The 18,799-nt window shown below is 38.6% G+C and overlaps 1 protein-coding gene across 1 annotated transcript; it reads right to left on the bottom strand.

The window, feature by feature from the left end:
- Positions 1 to 5,630: 5,630 nt before the first annotated feature.
- On the bottom strand, positions 5,631 to 18,351 carry C2H2orf69 (chromosome 2 C2orf69 homolog). Its single transcript, XM_052636333.1, has 2 exons — positions 18,007 to 18,351; positions 5,631 to 6,455 (listed from the first exon to the last, which is right to left on the bottom strand). The coding sequence occupies exons 1-2, from the start codon at positions 18,349 to 18,351 to the stop codon at positions 5,631 to 5,633; spliced, it is 1,170 nt and encodes a 389-aa protein (XP_052492293.1).
- Between the last annotated feature and the right edge of the window lie 448 nt (positions 18,352 to 18,799).

Genomic DNA, 18,799 nt, shown 5'->3' with positions numbered 1-18,799 from the left:
GAGAACACCTGGATTACATAATAGTAATTTGGACTTAGTTTTGTGATTTGTCCAAAGCAACTGTTTAATCTGATTGTGGGCCTGATCATGGTTTTCTTGGTACCCAGTAAAAGTCATGCCTGCCCTTTTTTTGTTTTTGAATACTCAAATCTGTTTTAATTTATACTTATGGCTAAACTTTTACCTAATTCAAGTTTTCCCCATGAGATGTTTTCTGCCTATCCCCTTTTCAAAGAAAAAGTTTCTTTAAAAAAAAAATGAAAAAGAATGAATACATGAGAGATCTCAATAATGTTGTCATCATTGAAGACAATGAGCGTTTGTAAGTGGATCTATGGCATTCTTTGTTTTGCACCTAGTAATTATATTGCAATGTCATTGAAGAGAGACCAGATGTATTTACTGAACACAAATGTGCTCATACAAAGCAATCTTATTACATTGATTTAGTGCATTTCAAGTATGGAGAAAATTTTCTGTAATAAAAATTATACATTCACTCATACCCTGTATTTGGAATGGATTAATTTCAGGTTTAAAAAGTGAAAGTGTTAGTCACTCAGTTGTGTCTGACTCTATGAGCCCATGGGCTATCTAGTCTGTCAGGTTCCTCTGTCTGAGGAGTTCTCCAGGCAAGAATACTAGAGTGGGTAGCCATTCCCTTTTTTAGGGAATCTTCCAGACCCAGGGAATGAACCCAGGTCTCCTGCATTGGAAGCCAATTCTTTACTGTCTGAGCCACCAGGGAAGCCTATAAACAGTAAATTATGACAAATAAGAAAGGAAAAGGATAAAGAAAATTATTCTAAACTTCCTAGGCATCTTTGGGAAGAAAGATGGAAGTTACTCAGGTCAACAGAGCCAGTCTGTCAGAAAAGAAATTGTTTTATAGCTAATTACTAGATTTTGATCTTTGGTTATTTCTTAGGATAAGCAAAGAACTCTTTTCCCCAGGGAAGAAGAAAAACCGATTTAGTTTGAACAGTATTTATGTCCACTCTTTAAAAACCATCCCCTCCTTTTTTGTTAGCCAATAAGAGAATCAGAACAAAATACCTATGTCCAGAATCATGTGGAAAACTAGGAAATGTGAGATTACAATTTGCCTAATGAATATTCATTTTAATTCACTTTACTTGGAAAGTAAACTGGATGACCTTAGGCAAATTATATAATCCTTTAAGCTTTCCTCATCTTTAAAGTAAAACTTGAACTTTATAGGGTTGCTACAAAAATAAAGGGGATAGTTCAAGGGCAGGCACATAGTTGATGGCTGGTGCTGGCTCCCATTTAATTATATTCCTTTGCTGAGAGATTTGAGGTGGTTCCTATTGCAACATTAAATTGTAATATCTAGAGATGAATCCTTTAGGATGCTCAAATTATTTTCCTGGTCATAATTTTTAATGTCTTATTTTAAATGCAAAGTATTTTAATCTTTTGCTTACCCGGTTGAGACCAAATGAGATGTTTTTAATATGTAAACTATTACACAGTATGTTACAACTTCTCAGGAATTCCAGATCTCAGAATTTTGTTGCTGAAAGGGATCTTAGAAATCATCCAGCTGATGCAGACTGCATGAATCATTTTCTGGCTCACACAGCTGGGTAATAGAAACTGAAATTACAGTTGTGGTGACCAGATTAGTAATTCTCCATTCTTTCTCCCCTAGGTGCAGCTCATCTCAAATATTCAGGAATACATTAGTTAGTTAGTTCTTTGGTTACAGTTCAAGGGGCACATAGGAATGTTTTCCTCTGCTAGCGAAACTACTCACTGCATTGCTTGCTACATAGGCAAGGAAGATGAAAGACTAAGTGAAATATTATGCAAAGAATGACACAGGTATATGTATGTACTGGCAAGGTATTTTCCAAGGTAATTAAATGAGGAAAAAAGTTTGAAACGATGGGTACAGTATGATACCATTTGTATAAAAGAAATGTATGCTGTAAGTAAACACTGTGTGTGTGTTTAGTTGCTAAATCAAGTCCAACTCGTTTTCAACCCCATGGACTATAACAGCCAGCCTCCTCTGTTCATGGGATTTCCCAGGCAAGAATACTGGAGTTGGGTTGCTATTCCCTCCTCCGGGGGGATGGAACCTGTTTCCTGCATTAGCAGACAGGTTCTTTACCGCTGAGCCACCTGGGAAGCCTCAAGTCTGCAAAGGATACACAGGAAACCAGTGATCACCTCTGAGGTTATACAAGTAGATGGGCAGACTGGAATTTGCAGTTATTTACTATCAATTTATTTTTTTTTTGCCCTGGTGTATATTACTATTTCAAAATAAAATTTAAAAATACCCCAGGTGAAGATTGTAATTATTATCTTTTCACAAACAATAATATTTGTCTTGGCACATAATTACATTTGAATTCTAATTATTCAGTAACTTCAAACATCACTGATGAAATATAAGAACAAGGGAAACTATAGGTCAACACGGCTTTTTCCCTATCTTTCCTTCCTTCTGAACCGTAGCTATGTGAACGTTTGAAAAGAACCCTAGTAATGAGGCTTTCCTCACCCATCTAAATTTATCAACAGACATCAAGGTTGAATCTGTCTACAAGCTGACCACCCCCCAAAATGCAGGAAGCAGGGATGCACGTCTAGATGGAGTTGGAACTGTGCTGTTCTGACCCCTGCCCCCTGTACTGAAAAAGACAGTCAGGAGGAACTAACACAGATTGGCACTCATACATGTCTCTGCCAGGGTTACCTAAGTCTTTTTTGACACATACAGGCCATGGTTATTTTGGTGTCTTAAATACACTGAAGTTATATTCTATTTTTTCAAGTTCCATTAAATGGAATACTAAAGTGGCCATCCTAAGTGACTCTGGCTGTCTCTACCACTAAGCGATCCTTGGCCTCCATGCTTTTATAAAGAGTAACCTGGATTCACAGAGGTCTTATCCTCTAAAGCAGGTTTCTCTTAAAAGCCTTTAAATGAAGTGTAACAGAATAATAGCTCTTTTAAGAATAGTATCTTTTGTTTGTATAATAATCTTAATATATATTTCCATACTCACATGCTGGGACTGTTTTGTCTACACTGTATCCTGTGCCTAAACCTTCTTTACCCTTGATGGGGCTTAGATACTGCATGAATGAAAAACAGGTCACACCATATTTTAACCAGGTCCTTCAATGACAGCTAAAGAAATACAGATACCTGGGGTGATTAGCTCAGGAAAGGAAGTACTTATTTTTGAGAGATTTTGTTCTCTGGGAAATCCAACAGAAGGAAATAATGTGAATTTTTGAAGAGTAATTTAAAGGAAAGATATATAGGAAAGGTTTCAAAGTTGCTTGTATGAAAAATTAGGGACATTAATGAAAACATTAACAAATCCAAACTGGCAAAGTGGAGAGAAATAGCTTATTTCTAAATAACAATCTAAAGTTTTAAACAAATCTAGTTAACATACAGCACACATCCAAATAGACTTATGTGGATTAAATTTAATACAATTGTACATTCATGCTGTGGCGGTAACAACTTTAACATTATTTGACTACTTTTCTCAATTGACTCATGACACAAAAAAGCACAATCCAAAAGGAAACACTAACATTTGTAACAGTTTTAAACAAATGTGGAAAAAGAACAAATTTTTAAGTATTAAAATATTTGAGTATGGATCAACTTAAATATATTTTCATTCAAGAAAATAATTCTACTTTTCAACACTGTCTCATTTTGATGCAATGGCAATTCCAGGTGTCCCAGAGAATAATTCTTAATATCCATTCAACATATAACAATTATAGTTAAGATGGGATAGCTACAAGGACCAGATCTTTAAATACCTCAGAATTTTAAATGAATCCTCCTGCTAAAAGTCATACTTTTCCATTTTAGTTATGTCTGTAAAAAGACGTGCCTTTCCTTCCTCCTGCATTAAAATACTTAGTAACTTAGCTATTTACATTAGATACACATAAATTTAACCAAGGATTATTAAAACATATTGAAAGGAGCTATCCAATCAATAATGGTGTTTTAAGACAAGGTAATAAATAAAATGCTAGAATCAGACTGACTGGTTTCCTTGCTGGGAATTTTTGGTCTCAAACAGCAGGTATTTAAAAGAAACCAAAGCAACATAAAACTATTGTACTTTATCTGTTTAGAAAACCATTGAAAGATACTATTCTGCAATTCATAGAATTAGGAGATATTACTTTTAAGTATCTGTTAAGTAAAAATCCTTTCTTATAAGTCTCTAAATATTTGGAATGTACTTACAAAAGTCATTAAAATATAACTGGGAAGAAACCAAGAAATTAACATTTTAATTACTGTTTTATACATTGAGACCCTCTGGGTTATTAAGATATTAAGCTTCAGTCTGTTTTTTAAATCTGAAAGAAGCATGTTACTTCCCTGCTTAATTATTTCACAACCCATAAAAGTAATTATTAACAATTTTTAAAAGACCATTAACCTTTTATTGTAATCACACAGCTATGTTTCAGTGTTGGTTGACATTTATTAATCTTGGTTTCTCAAAATGTATTTATCTAGGTCAAGAAAAATGGGCAGAAGGAAACCTCACCCAATTTATGTAGCAGTGTTAAGCAAATTCAGTTTTTGAGCCAAAACAGAATCATTTGTATCTTCAAACTTTCCCTTTTAACTTTTCTTATAGCAATATAATTTTGCATTTTGGCCAAGAAGAACTGCTTTCTTTTGGCAGACAAAATCATGCTGCAGGAGAAACAGTGGCTTCAATCTACAGAATATGTCTCCTTTTTAATAGAGCTGTACCAAGTAGAGGATTATATTTCACCTAAGTTGATCTCTTTCAAAAGACTGATAGGATGAAATGATTTAAAATCTGTACTGTATTTCTACCCAATATACACAATTATGTTCAATCTGAAACAGTTTTCTAAAAGAACTGTTTTCTTGCCAAAATTTAAGAAACTCCAAAATGTCTTATCCAAAAGTTGTCAATTAAAAATTAAGCCACAGTGCTTAAGTGTAATATTTTTAAAACCAACTCTGTACTATTGCACATTCTTGGATATGCAGAAACAAATACAAATTTTGACTCTTAAGAAAAAAAACACTTGATGGCACACTGAAGAAAAACTTCTTGAGATTATAAACATAGGAGGCAGGGTATAGTTATTGCAAAATGATGGAAAACATCAGTGTGCCTTCACTTTGTTTGAAGAGATAGTATTTCCACTCAAAAGTTTTGAGTCCAAAATAGCTATTTACTGTTAAAGTATCACCAAAGTTAGTTTCAAACATTACTCAGAAAATAGAACTACTTCCAACAATAACAATCTTAACTGCCTTTTATAAGTACTATATTGAAACTTTTCATTTTTAAGGGTCTTAATATCTCCTTGTAGGATTCTCACAAACCACCTTTTAAATTTCAAATGAAATAATTCCAACCCAGTCCCAATTAAAAACTATTCACATTCACAAACAAGGAACATTATTGCACATTACACCCATATTTTAGGAATGTGTGCTTCCTTCCCCCATGCCCAGGAAAAAAAACTGACACTGCCTCTATGAATTTATATCCTCATTATCTGAATTCATAACACTTTCTGAAAGTGCTTCTGCTCTTCTACATTAATAATGTTATAGTCTAAAATACTTCATGAACCCTGAAGTGATTCTCTATGGAAGGAGCATCGTTTGCAAAATGAATTTGGCTAGTCACCTGCATGCCAAAATCTCCAAGTATCTGAACAAATTTCTTGTGCTCCTTTCCAATCCAAGATCTCATTGGATCATGTACTTGGTAAGGTGTAACATGGGTGTGAACAATTATCCCTGTTTGTGCAAATTCTTTCAAGACTTCTGGATAAGTAATCCAAGTGTTGCTTCCTCCAGAATGACCACCATCCAACCAGTACATTGTTTTTATGTTTTTGATAAAAGCATCGATGTTCTTGTCTTTCTTGGCTTCTTTCAACTCAAAAAGCAACTGATTCAAAACAACACAACCTTTACTGAATCCAATCAAAGTAAAAGAAGCACCATTTAATGATGGTGGATAAAAACTCATAGCAGACTCATCAAATTTTTCACAGGTCCTCTCTTTTTCTCCCTGGCAACCATTGGTAGTATGAGAAGAAGTGGATCGACAGTTAGATGCTTTGGAGTCCTTATTCAGATCTTTCACATTCTTCGATAGCAAACTCTTCTGACTTAAGTTAAAAGCATTAACTAATAATGTGTAAAGGTGCTTAAAAGCTCCAAAGTCAGTACTGTGTTCTGGAGCACCAAACATATTGCTTTTCACAAAATTGTCATAGCAGCTGAATTTGTGCAAATGCATTCGGGAACACTTTATCACCCAAATATAACTACTGGGGAACCGGTGGGCTAAGATGGTGGCAACATTTTCTAGACTCCAGTTTTCCCACTGATAATTCTCAGGATGACGAGTCATAATTTCATGGTAATTCTGAAAGGTAAAAAAGATAAAACAAGCATTAAATACACATTTATATAAAATTATTTCCACAAAATTAGTTTCCCATTTTTATTGTGGAGGAAGTTGGTACGTTATAATGACCTATGGTTAATGTACTCGAAATGAAAACTATAAATCTATTACTTTCTGGTTGTAAGATTTTAGTATTACAGAGCTACAGTGAACATTACTGTGATTACATCCTTAAAAATAAATTCCTAGATGTGGAAAAACTAGGTTCAAGAATATTCATAGCTTAAGACTGATTATATAGACTACAATACTGTCTTCCAGAGAAATATGTATAATTTTTCTTTCATATTTGTTAAATTTCATTGGCACAGGATAACTTATTCTAATTTGAATTTATTAAAAATTTAAATAAAGTTGAAATTTTGTTCATTTATTAGTTATCTGGATTTCTACTGTGCCTGTTCATATCTTTTGCCTTTTTAAATTTGCATCCTATTTACGGAAACTGTGAACTTCCAGATGTTCAAGGTGGTTTTAGAAAAGGCAGAGGAACCAGAGATCAAATTGCCAACATCCACTGGATCATGGAAAAAGCAAGAGAGTTCCAGAGAAACATCTATTTCTGCTTTGTTGCCTATGCCAAAGCCTTTGACTGTGTGGATCACAATAAACTGGAAAATTCTGAAAGAGATGGGAATACCAGACCACCTCACCTGCCTCTTGAGAAACCCGTATGCAGGTCAGGAAGCAACAGTTAGAATTGGACATGGAACAACAGACTGGTTCCAAATAAGAAAAGGAGTACGTCAAGGCTGTATACCGTCTCCCTGCTTATTTAATTTCTATGCAGAGTACATCGTACATCATGAGAAACGCTGGACTGGAAGAAGCACAAGCTGGAATCAAGATTGCTGGGAGAAATATCAATAACCTCAGATATGCAGATGACACCACCCTTATGGCAGAAAGTGAAGAGGAGCTAAAAAGCCTCTTGATGAAAGTGAAAGAGGAGAGTGAAAAGGTTAGCTTAAAGCTCAACATTCAGAAAACGAAGATCATGGCATGTGGTTCCATCACTTCATGGGAAATAAATGGGGAACAGTCGAAACAGTGTCAGACTTTATTTTTTTGGGCTCCAAAATCACTGCAGATGGTGACTGCAGCCATGAAATTAAAAGACGCTTACTCCTTGGAAGAAAAGTTATGACCAACCTAGATAGCATATTCAAAAGCAGAGACGTTACTTTGCCAACAAATGTCCATCTAGTCAAGATGATGGTTTTCCAGTGGTCATGTATGGATGTGAGAGTTGGACTGTGAAGAAAGCTGAGTGCTGAAGAATTGATGCTTTTGCACTGTGGTGTTGGAGAAGACTCTTGAGAGTCCCTTGGACTGTAAGAAGATCCAACCAGTCCATCCTAAAGGAGATCAGTCCTGGGTGTTCTCTGGAAGCAATGATGCTAAACCTGAAACTCCAGTACTTTGGCCACCTCATGCGAAGAGTTGACTCACTGGAAAAGACTCTGATGCTGGGAGGGATTGGGGGCAAGAGGAGAAAGGGACGGCAGACGATGAGATGGCTAGATGGCATCACCGACTCGGACGTGAGTTTGAGTGAACTCCGGGAGTTGCTGATAGACAGGGAGGCCTGGCGTGCTGCGATTCATGGGGTCGCAGAGAGTCGGACATGACTGAGTGACTGAACTAAACTGAACTCGATATATTAATAACTTTTTGTTTACATTCTAGGACATGCATGTAAATTTGGTTTTCCTATTTATTCATAATATCCTTAAAAACAGGGAAATTCATTCAAATTCATTTATTCTATAAAATGTACTGGAAATCTCCTGGACAGTCATGGATCAGAACAGATAAAACCCCTGCCCACAGACAGTACACATTCTAATACAGAGATACTTAATAAACAACTCTGTAAATCAGCAGAGCAGCACCCTCCAACGGAAATACAGTGAGCCACACGTAAAATTTTCTAGTAGCTACATTAAAAAGTAAAAAGTTAACAGATGAATATTTTTCTTTTTGGGGGGCGCTGTTCCCTCTGGCACGCGGGATCTTAGTTTCCAGCCAGGGATTAAATCCATACTCCCTGCAGTGGAAGTGTGCAGTCTTAACCTCTGGACCACTAGGAAAATCCCAAATTATTTTTAAATAATATATTTTATCGAGCCCCATACATCCACATGTAACATATTATTTCCACATGTAACCAACATAAAAAATACTGAAATTATTACATTTCTTTTTCTAAGTTTCTGAAATCTAGTGTATATTTTACACTTATAACACATCTCAATTTGGGTGCTAAATTTTCATCAGAAATACTTGATCTGAATTTAGATTTCATAAGATTTACAGCTGCAAATGTAGATTCACATACCCAAGTTGCTCAAATACACTTAAAAAAGTTTTCTAGGAACTGAACTAATAGTTTTTAGATTTAAATTTAAAGTTAAATGCAATTTAAAATATATTTCTTTGATTAGACTAAATTTTAAATGGACAACAGCTACAAGTAGCTACTAGCTAGATAGCACAAGGTATTTTACAGAGGTAAGTGCAATGGAATGTAACAAAAGTACAGGAAAAGGACTGCATAGTTGGAGAGGGTAAAAGATTATTATTTAAAATACAGGGTAGTCTCCACTAAGGCCAATAGTTGAGAAGGACCTGTAGGAGCTGAGGGAGTGAGTCATGATTATTTCAGGCAAAAGGAACTGCAAAAGGACCTAATGACCTGAAGTGGAACCATGGTTGACATAACCAAGATACAGCAGTGAAACCAGTGTTCCGCCAGTGAAGTGAAGGCACAAAAGTGATCACGAGGGTCACAGAGATTGCTGGGGAAGAAGAGAAAGTCGCTCAGTCGTGTCTGACTCTTTGTGACCCAATGGACTATATGGACCATGCGATTCTCCAGGCCAGAATACTGGAGTGGGTAGCCTTGCCCTTCTCCAGGGGATCTTCCCAACCCAGGGATCGAACCCAGGTCTCCTGCGTTGCAGGCAGATTCTTTACAAGATGAGCCACAAGGGAAGCCCCAGAATACGGGGGTGGGTAGCCTATCCCTTCTCCAGCAGATCTTCCCAACCCAGGAATCGAACTGTAGTCTCCTGCATTGCAGGTGGATTCTTTACCAACTAAGCTATCAGGAAAGCCCCTGTTGGGGAAGAGGGGAGATGCTAATCATGCCTTGTAAGATACCCTGAGGTCTTTGGTCTGAGAGGGTGTGAGGTAAATGGCTGATATAATCTGCCTTGCAAGGAATACTCTGACTCCTATGTGCAAAGGGGCAACAGTTTGAGGCAGGGAGAGCAGTGGGTGGCTACTGAAGTATAACCCCAATCAGAGAATGTGGCTTGAACCAGACTGTTATTAGAAGTAAAAGGTGGCAAGAACCAGTCAGATTCTGAATATATATCAAAGGCAGAATCAACAGTGTCAACTACAAATTGGCACTTGCCATCTACCTCTATAAGGACTGACTCAGGTGCCACTGCAGCTGCTGACTTTAACACTCCCTGGAAAGAGTTCAGGGTGGAAAGCAGAAATGAGACACTCTGTGCTTTGGGAAAAACTGGCAGAATGGGTCTTCAGATAGGTATTTTTAGGAGCTGATTTTATGAGCCTAATTCTTGCATCTCCCCATATCTACAAAAGCACTAAAATCCTTCATGATGATGACTGATCCTAGTGACTAGCAGAAACCTGCAGAAAATATGTGATTGATTGCATGTACTTCCCTTTCACCAAATATATACTGACCTTCCCTCTACCTCTTGGGAGCTATCTGAAATGCTGTTTCCTGGGCTGTAGTCCTCATTTTGCCCCTAATAAAACTTAACTCACAACTCATATTGTACATTTTTTTAAGTCAGCAACAGCATTAGCTAATGGACTGGATATGGGGTGTAAGAAAGAGAGAACTCTAACTTTTCCTTATTTATAACAATCAATCATACACCAAACATTTTTAATTGCACTTTTCTTTTGACCTAGTTATTCTACGTCTGGATATTTATCTCAGGGCTATACTTGCATATATGCATAAATAAATCTGTATACGGACATTTATTCCTGCTCCAGAAGAATGAGGCAGCTCTCTGAGTACTCATATGTGTTGTAACATAAAGGCTAAAAACCCCCTGTATTGATAAGCTATCATTTGAGTTTAAAGAAAAAAAGTTTGCATCAGCACAGACATTTATATGTCTCTGGAAGGACATATAAATCAGTAACAACGGTCAGCCCTCCACTTCAGTCACGTACGGCTCTTTGTGACCCCACGGACCGTAGTCTGCAAGGCTCCTCTGTCCATGGGATTCTCCAGCCAAGAATTACTGGAGTAGACTGCCATTTCCTTCTCCAGGGGATCTTTCCAACCAAGGGATCAAATCCATGTCTCTTGTATCTCCTGCATTGGCAGGCAGGTTCTTTACCACTAGCGCCACCTGGGAAGTCTTGTGGGATCTTAGTTCCATGACCAGATATAGAACAAAGGCCCCTGGCTGTGAAAGCATACAGTCCTAACCACTGGACCACCAGGGAATTCCCCAACAATGGTTAGCCATAGGAATGGAAAATCAGAAACTGCCTTCAGTCATTCAAAGGGATGAAAAGGAGACTTACTTTTCAATGTATAATCTTGAATAAACTGAATTTTTAGCAATATGCACATTTTTCCGTTAAAAAATTTAGACTAATAAAAGTAATACTACAAAAATTTAGTCTATATATGAAAGTATAAGGAAGATGGAAAAACCACTGATCCATAAAACCATCATTAGAACAATCACTATTACAATTTTGGTGTCTAGAATTCCAGTGTTCTTTAGTATACATATACATATACAAGAATGTATGAGTTTATTTCTTCCCTCAACAAGATTATACATATAGTTTTCACTTTAAAATGTTATAGGCACAATTCCTCATCAATAAGTATAGATTTGTATAATTTTTAGACTTCCTGTCAAGAAGATTAATACCAATTTCTACTCCCCTAGAAGTATACAAGAGCTTATTTTCTCATAGCCTTACCTACGCTGGCTATTAGCATTAATTTAAAAAAAAAAATCTCTGCTACTAAGATAAAATGGTGTCTTACTTTTGATTTAATCTGCATATTTTCATTCCTAATTAGGTTGAATATTTTTCTATACTTGCTGGCAATTTTCATTTTTTGTTAATTCTCTGTTCATATTCTTTAATAACTTTCCCAACAGGATGCTCAAATTCTTCTTAACAGTTTGTATCTCATTAATATTAAGCTTGTTATATATGTTAAAAAAATATCTATTCCCAGAAGGCTATCATTTTTTGTGGATTCTGCTACTGCCTTCTGCACATCCAGATTTGTGAGATATAAAATTATCATAGGAGCTTAGATCTGAAAGGGCTCATCTAAATCCTGATTTTTGGATAAATACTTCTTATTTTATTTCAGTGAGAAAGCAAGTTTGGGCCCTTTCCCTTGTCCCTACCTATAAGAAATCTACACTCTTTTTCTATACAGAACCCTATCTTCCAAAGAATTAAACAATTTGCAATTAAGGCACCAATGTAAAGAAAAGAGGGATGGACATGAAATATCCCTAGGGGAGGAGCGTGGGTGGGCATGCATGCACACACATGGGTATCATCAGAAAGGGAAGCAACATGTTTCCAACACAAACTAAAAACTTTGCCTATTAAACTTTGATCTCCATTTCTTCATATATTCATTAACAGACATTTGGGGGGCACTAAGCACAGTTCTGGGAATGCAAAGATGAGTAAGGCATAGTCCCTCAAGAACAAAATCCAGTGGGAGAGATACATAGACAATTACAAGGTAATATAGTTATTGCTGTAAAACAGGGACATCTGTGAGAGGACATAGAGGAAGGGAGATTAACCATGCTCTGGGAAATTAGGGAAAGCTCCATAAATATCTGAGTTCAGTTTTGCAGCATTAGTTAGAAATTCCAGAATTATGAAGTGGAATTCCTATTATGTCTGAAGTAGGAGGAATATTAGTTGTTAGTCAAGTCTTCATAAAGATACCCAAATATTAGTTGGGAAGAACAGAGCCAAAACTGGATTCTGTGGATTCCTAATTAGATATAAATGTCAAATACAAAAGAAAGCACAAATACCTAAATTCTTTTTACAGTTAAGGAAAATGAGGCCCTACCAACCACACAGCTGTTTTGATTACATATAGTTATTTAGTAAGTGAGCTAAAATGAACAAGATTCTATGACTTTGTTTAGTCTCTACCACATAGGAGATGGTAAACCTAAAACTCCGTTCTTTGATTAGCCCCACATTACATGATCAGAGGAGGAAAATGCTCATACTTAGTAACTCTGTGTACTAAAATGTAAAAATAAAATTGTTACTCTTGTATCTAAGAAGCCCAGAAGAACAATGGATAAGCATCTCTAAAAAGACAGACCAGACAGCCCCTCAGGACTTGCTAACAGGTTGTCAAAACCAGTTCTGCAACCCAGGCTACTACCCAAGGCCAATCTACAGAAGAGGTGGAAGAATGTAGGAAGATTCTTCTGAGACAGCTTTCATCCCAGTTGGGAATAGAATGCACTTACTCTCCTTGTAGGGGTTAAAGGTTAGGCAGCTTGATTCTCTTCATCCCCAGTGAGGCAGGTGGCCAGAGAATCTCCTGGAGAGACTACCGGATGCTTACTCCAAAGAATGATGCTGGCTGACCTGCAAAAATGTAAAGGCCCACCCCATACTGCTACTGAAGTACTGGTACCAAGGATTTTCAGGAAAACTTGACATGTATCGCCATGATAAAGACTTAATCTAGGTGGACTACTCTTATACCAGGGTGAGGAAAGCTATATAAGCTACAAGCTGTATTTGCATAAAATAATGGGTCAAGAGGTAATCTTCGCTGAGCATGAAGTGGACATCCCATGTTCAAGCAAGCTAGAAGGACCATTAACAGGAACCAGCCTGAGAAGGCTGCTTGACAAGCACATGAAACCCCAGGGTTTCTCATCAATCACATGAGAAATAGCAGAATGCATGTGTATGTGTGTCTGCCCATGGTTCCTGGCACAGAGCTCCTAAAACCCTTGAAACTTCACGGGTGACAGAAGATGGTCACCAGAAAGACCAAGACATGATTAGAAGTTTGAAACTTTCAACTCCACTTCCCATTCTCCCAAGAGGGGCTGGAAATAAAGTTAATGACTGGTCATACATATGCAGTGAAGCCTCCATAAAAATCTCCAAAGTACAGGTTCGGGAAGCTTCCAGGCTGGTGACACATGAAGGTGCTAGGAGAGCGGTGCACTCAGAGAGAGCATGGAAGCTCTGCACCTCTTCTCACATACCTTTCCCTATGCATCTCTTCCACCTGAATGTTCACCTGTATCCTTTATCATATCCTTCCAGAAAACAGTGTGTAAACTGTTTTCCAAAGTTCTGTGAGCCATTCTAGCAACTAACTGAACCCAAGGAGGGGACTGTTTAAACCCCAATCTGTAGCTGGTCAGTCATTAGTTCAGGTGACAACCTGGGACTTGTGACTGGCATATGAAGTGGGGAGGGGAACAGACCTGTGGGACTGAGGCCTTAAGATGTGGAATCTGACATTAATTGCAGGTAGATAGTAGAGACTGGATAACTCCAGAATTGAACTGAATTCTAGGGTACCTAACTGGTGTTGCAGAGAACTGTTTGGCGTTGGGGGGTCTGTTGTTAGAAATGTTCTGAGTGTGGTAACACTGTAAGAAGTAAACGAGAGGGAAGTGAGTCTTTTCCTACCCACCAGGACACACACTTAGGACATGCTCATCCATATATCCTACTGTTTAGGAAAGCAAAAGTTTTGAAAAGCTAAAATTGGAAATGACCCAAATGTTTATAAACTACTGAATGGGTAGCTATATCATATGCCCATACACAGAAAATTACTTGGCATTAAAAAGAAATAATCTCCTGATAGAGACAACAGAGAATGAATTTCAGAAGCATTAGACTAAGTGAAAGAAGCCAGAAAGACAAGACTACATACTACATGATTCCTAATAATGAAAATCTAGAAAGGCAAAACTATAGTGAAAGAAACCAGATCAGTGATTGCCTGTGGCTGAGAAAACTGATTGAAATAGGGCCCAGGGGTCTCTTTAGGAGTAATGGAGATGTTGGGTTACATGTTTGTTTTGATGGTTACATAATTGTACTTCTCAAAATTCATCCAACTGTAAACTTAAAAAAAGAGGTAAGTACAATTCTATATCCTGAGGATTTAAAAAGCAAGAAACCCAAGAAAACTGGAAAATAGCTACTTAGAAAAATTCTGATCCCCCTCCAAAATCATTACTGATAAGAAACACATCAAGAGGTACCTTGATTAATTACTATGGCCTCAACTTTCCTGTAATTCAAATGATAAAAGGACAAGTATGACATAAAAAAGGATATACAATAAAAGATAACTGCAAGAAGAACATCAAAAAGGTAATAGTGATTAGGATTTAAAATTACACTGTCAACCAGATCCAATTAACACCCAATTATGAATCTTGTGTTAAGATAAGGCAAACCTTCTAAAGGTATCCTACAAAGTTCTATTTGGCTCTCTTCTGTTCAATATTTATCCAAATTAAAAATAAAGACATAGAAAGGATGCTTACTTAATCTATATATGATATAAATAGAAATAAGAGTCCTGAAAGGATCCATACACTAAAAAGATGAGCTGTATGAACAGGGTAAATTTCTAAGGATAAACATTAGACTTAAAAGAATCAAGTGCACAGATAAGGAAATCTGAGGCTACTTGGTTGTAGCACTTAAGGCATTGCTCAAAGGAACTTCTATACATTTATTCATTCAGGAAGCTATCTACTGAACACCTACTTCATGATACTCTCTAAGCATCACAGATATAACAGTGAAGAAAACATACATGAAGCTTTCATCATACTAGAGGAAGACAGACGAAAAAACAAGATGAATAACTAATAGAGTAAATGAAATGGATAAAAACAGAAGAGAAAGTTGACAGAGATCCTGTGCACATGTAGGATTATTAAATAGGATGGTCAGTAAAGGCCTCATTGGGAAGCAGCTTTTGAGCAACTGAAAGGGGAAGTAATGAATCCTTACAGACATCTGCAGAAAGAGTGTTCCAGGCAGTATGGACAAAGCATTTGGGGTCGAGTGTGCCTAACATAAGCAATAAGGTCAGTGTGGCTGAGCCTTCTGGGGAGACAGTCAAAAAAGCAATAGGATGGGAATCCCCTGGCAGTTCAGTGGTTAGGACTTAGCGTTTCCACTGCAGGGGTCCCACAGGTTGGAGCTCTGGGCAAGGAACTTAGATCTAAGTGAGGCGCCTAGAAAAACAGAAGCTACAGGGTGGGAAAGGTAAATATAGTGAAGTACCTTGCAGGCCATTAAGAGGACTCTGGCTTTTACTCTAAGTGCCATGGGAAGCTGTGGAGAGTTTTCAGCAGAGGTGTGGTATGTTTTGACTTAAGATATACATTTAGAAGGTAAAGACACTTTATATGCTGATGTATTGAGTGGACAAAAGGATAACTATATGTGGCTATTTAATTAAAATTAGAATTAAAAAGTCCAGTTTTTGAATTGCACTAGCTGCATTTCAAGTCCTCAGTCGCCCCGAAGGTTTTTGTATGCTGCCATGGTGCAAATACAGAGTATTTCCATGGAACATTCCCACCATCACACAAAGTTCTCTTGGGTAGTGCTAGTATACACAGGTAAAGCTAAAATAAGGCTAGATGTGTTTCTTAAACCGTGAAACAATTAGTTTATTGTTTTTGAAATTAATGCTTTAAAACAATATGTTAACAAACTATTCCCGGAGTCAGATGATGATGAAGGTATATATAGTTTTTCCTCTTGCCCTCCAAATAATTGACTGGTCTAGTTGGCTGCTAATCAAAACTATGAAAAAAAAAAAAACACCCAAAAACGAGTATTTCAGTTTAAGAGAAGGAACTTAATTTACTCAGTTGATGCCCTTTTGCTCAGTTTGGGAAATCAGCATGGCATTGCTGACAGTGACTTCCAGAGTTTTGTGGGCCAGCTGCAGCGTGCATCTATAATAATAATGATGATGAGAACAATGGTAACTAACCTTCACTGCATGCCCACTAAATGTTTTTAAAGAGTGCCAATCAGAATACAGCACATATCTTCAGATGAAGTCTATAAAGTGCTAAATATAGTTAGACTAATACCTCCTTTCATTTTGACCTCATCCATTTCTTTACATAGCCTGAGATTCCATTAGCTTTTTGGACAGTGATATACTGTTGTTATGCAGAGTATGAAGTCCTCCAAAAACACAGCTCTCTTAGAGAAGAAATAAAGAATAATGCATCAAAAGTTCTGAGGCCAGGTCGCCTAGGTTTAATCCCTGATTCTGCACATTTTAGCTATGAAATATCTGGCCAGTTGTTAAATCTGTGTTGCAGCCAGCTCAACTACAAAACGGGAATAATGATGTATAATATCAATGAAGATTAAATATGTGAATACCCAATGAGTTACACTCCTTTCTTATCTTTCTGATAAACTTAATGACTGGGGAGTACGCAGCACTCAGTTCTTAGACTTTTCCTGACTACTTTTACTCCCTTTGTGATCTCTCTCTTGGTCTCTTGGCTTTACATACTACCGATATTCTGACAACCTTCAACACTTATTCCTGCAACTTTAGACTTGCTAGTTACACATATGCATTTCCTTTTCAACATTTAATAGATACCGCAAACCTAAAATCTCTGGATCTTTGCCACTAAACTAGCTCTTCCTGTAGTCTTCATCATCTTGTCTCTCAACTAATGGAAGCTCTTCCTACTTAGTTCTTCAAATTAGAAATCTTGAAGTGCATATAGTCAGTCACATATAATGGCTACCCACTCAAGACAAAGCAGTTCTAGATAAAGATCTAGATTCAGACACAACATATCCATGAATATTTACCTGCAGCCGCAAAATTAATAATAAAAACAGAATCACACACAAAAACAAAAGCACAGAATTTAGGTGAGCATCAAAGTATTGACATGCTTAGCAATTACTGTCCCTTTTCTGCCACCCACTCTCCCTTAGTGTTACTGAGTGTCACACCATAGTCCTAGTTTTTCTGTTTGCTTTTTAATAACTGCCAGCGTTTTTTGAACACTACATACTAATTTAAAAGCCATTTCTCTGTCTCCTGCTCCCCCAACACCCTCTGAGAAACCAAGTAATAGAATAAATATACACTGTCTCATATCTATGTCTTGAATACCACTCCCTCGAAACCTGGACTGACAGCTAGCTGGCTCTTCCGAGGTCGCGGCCCTCCAAGGACACCTACCCTCTAGGGCTCTTTGAGGAGGGGGTCGGGGCGTGGAGGAGGCGGTTTTGGATTGCGTGGAGCCAGACCGGGAAGCATATGTGTGGGTGTGTTCAGGAGAGGCAAGGAACCGGGCACCAGCTACGAGGGAAGAATCTAGAGAATTCGCATATGCACAAAAGGAAGGAACAGGTGCCCAGGCAAGCCGCGGGTTACCTGCACATCCCCGGGGAAATAGAGAACGTGATGCTGGGGCGGCGGTTGCACCTCCTCCTTCGCCGGGTCCCCAGAGAGGTCCCGCCGTCCTGGTCCCTCCCCGGCCGTCGCCGCCGCCAGCAGGAGCAACTCGTTGCAGCGCTGAGGGTCGGCTCCCGGCACCGTGGACAGCTGCACGCACTGCTGCCGGCGCCGCTCGGCCGAGGGGGAGCAGGGCGCGCCGCCGCTGCTGCTGCTGCCCAGGTTCATGGTTCCGGCGTGAGAGCTGGACGCGGCGATTCCGATTCCGAGCTGCGGCAGCAGAAGAAGCAGCGGCGGCGACCGCAGGAGCCTGAACCCCCACATGGGTCGCCGCCGCCGTAGCGGTTCGGAGGGTGGGGGGGTGGGCTTGAGGGAGGAACTTCAGCCTGGCGCCAACGGTCGGCGAGCGCGGCCTGGGCGGGAGCCGGCCCAGGGGCAACGACTGCGTCAGAGGCCGACGTCCGCGCGCTGCGTGCGTAAGGGAAGGAGGGGTGTGAGCGAAATACGACTCGGGTTCCTGGAGGGGGCCATGAGGGGGCGTGGTCCGAGGAAGAACGTTTGTGATTGGTGGGTTCTGCCCTGGCCGGGAAGTTTGAACGGAAGTCTGGGGAAAGGCCTGAGAAGAGCAAAGGAGAGGAAATGAGCCCAGAACCCCCCGGCAAAAATGGTAACAGTTGTGATACCAGAGCTGCAGCAGGGGGTCGCTTCCAGTAATGGGGTAGAGAGATTGGAGTAAACCGTGTTCCCATTTCGCTAGGCTCAACTTTCAGGT

Source organism: Budorcas taxicolor, chromosome 2 (assembly GCF_023091745.1).
Source record: "Budorcas taxicolor isolate Tak-1 chromosome 2, Takin1.1, whole genome shotgun sequence".
Taxonomy (NCBI): domain Eukaryota; kingdom Metazoa; phylum Chordata; class Mammalia; order Artiodactyla; family Bovidae; genus Budorcas; species Budorcas taxicolor.
The sequence above is the reverse complement of the archived record's forward strand: the minus strand, read 5'-3'. Positions and strand labels throughout refer to the sequence as shown.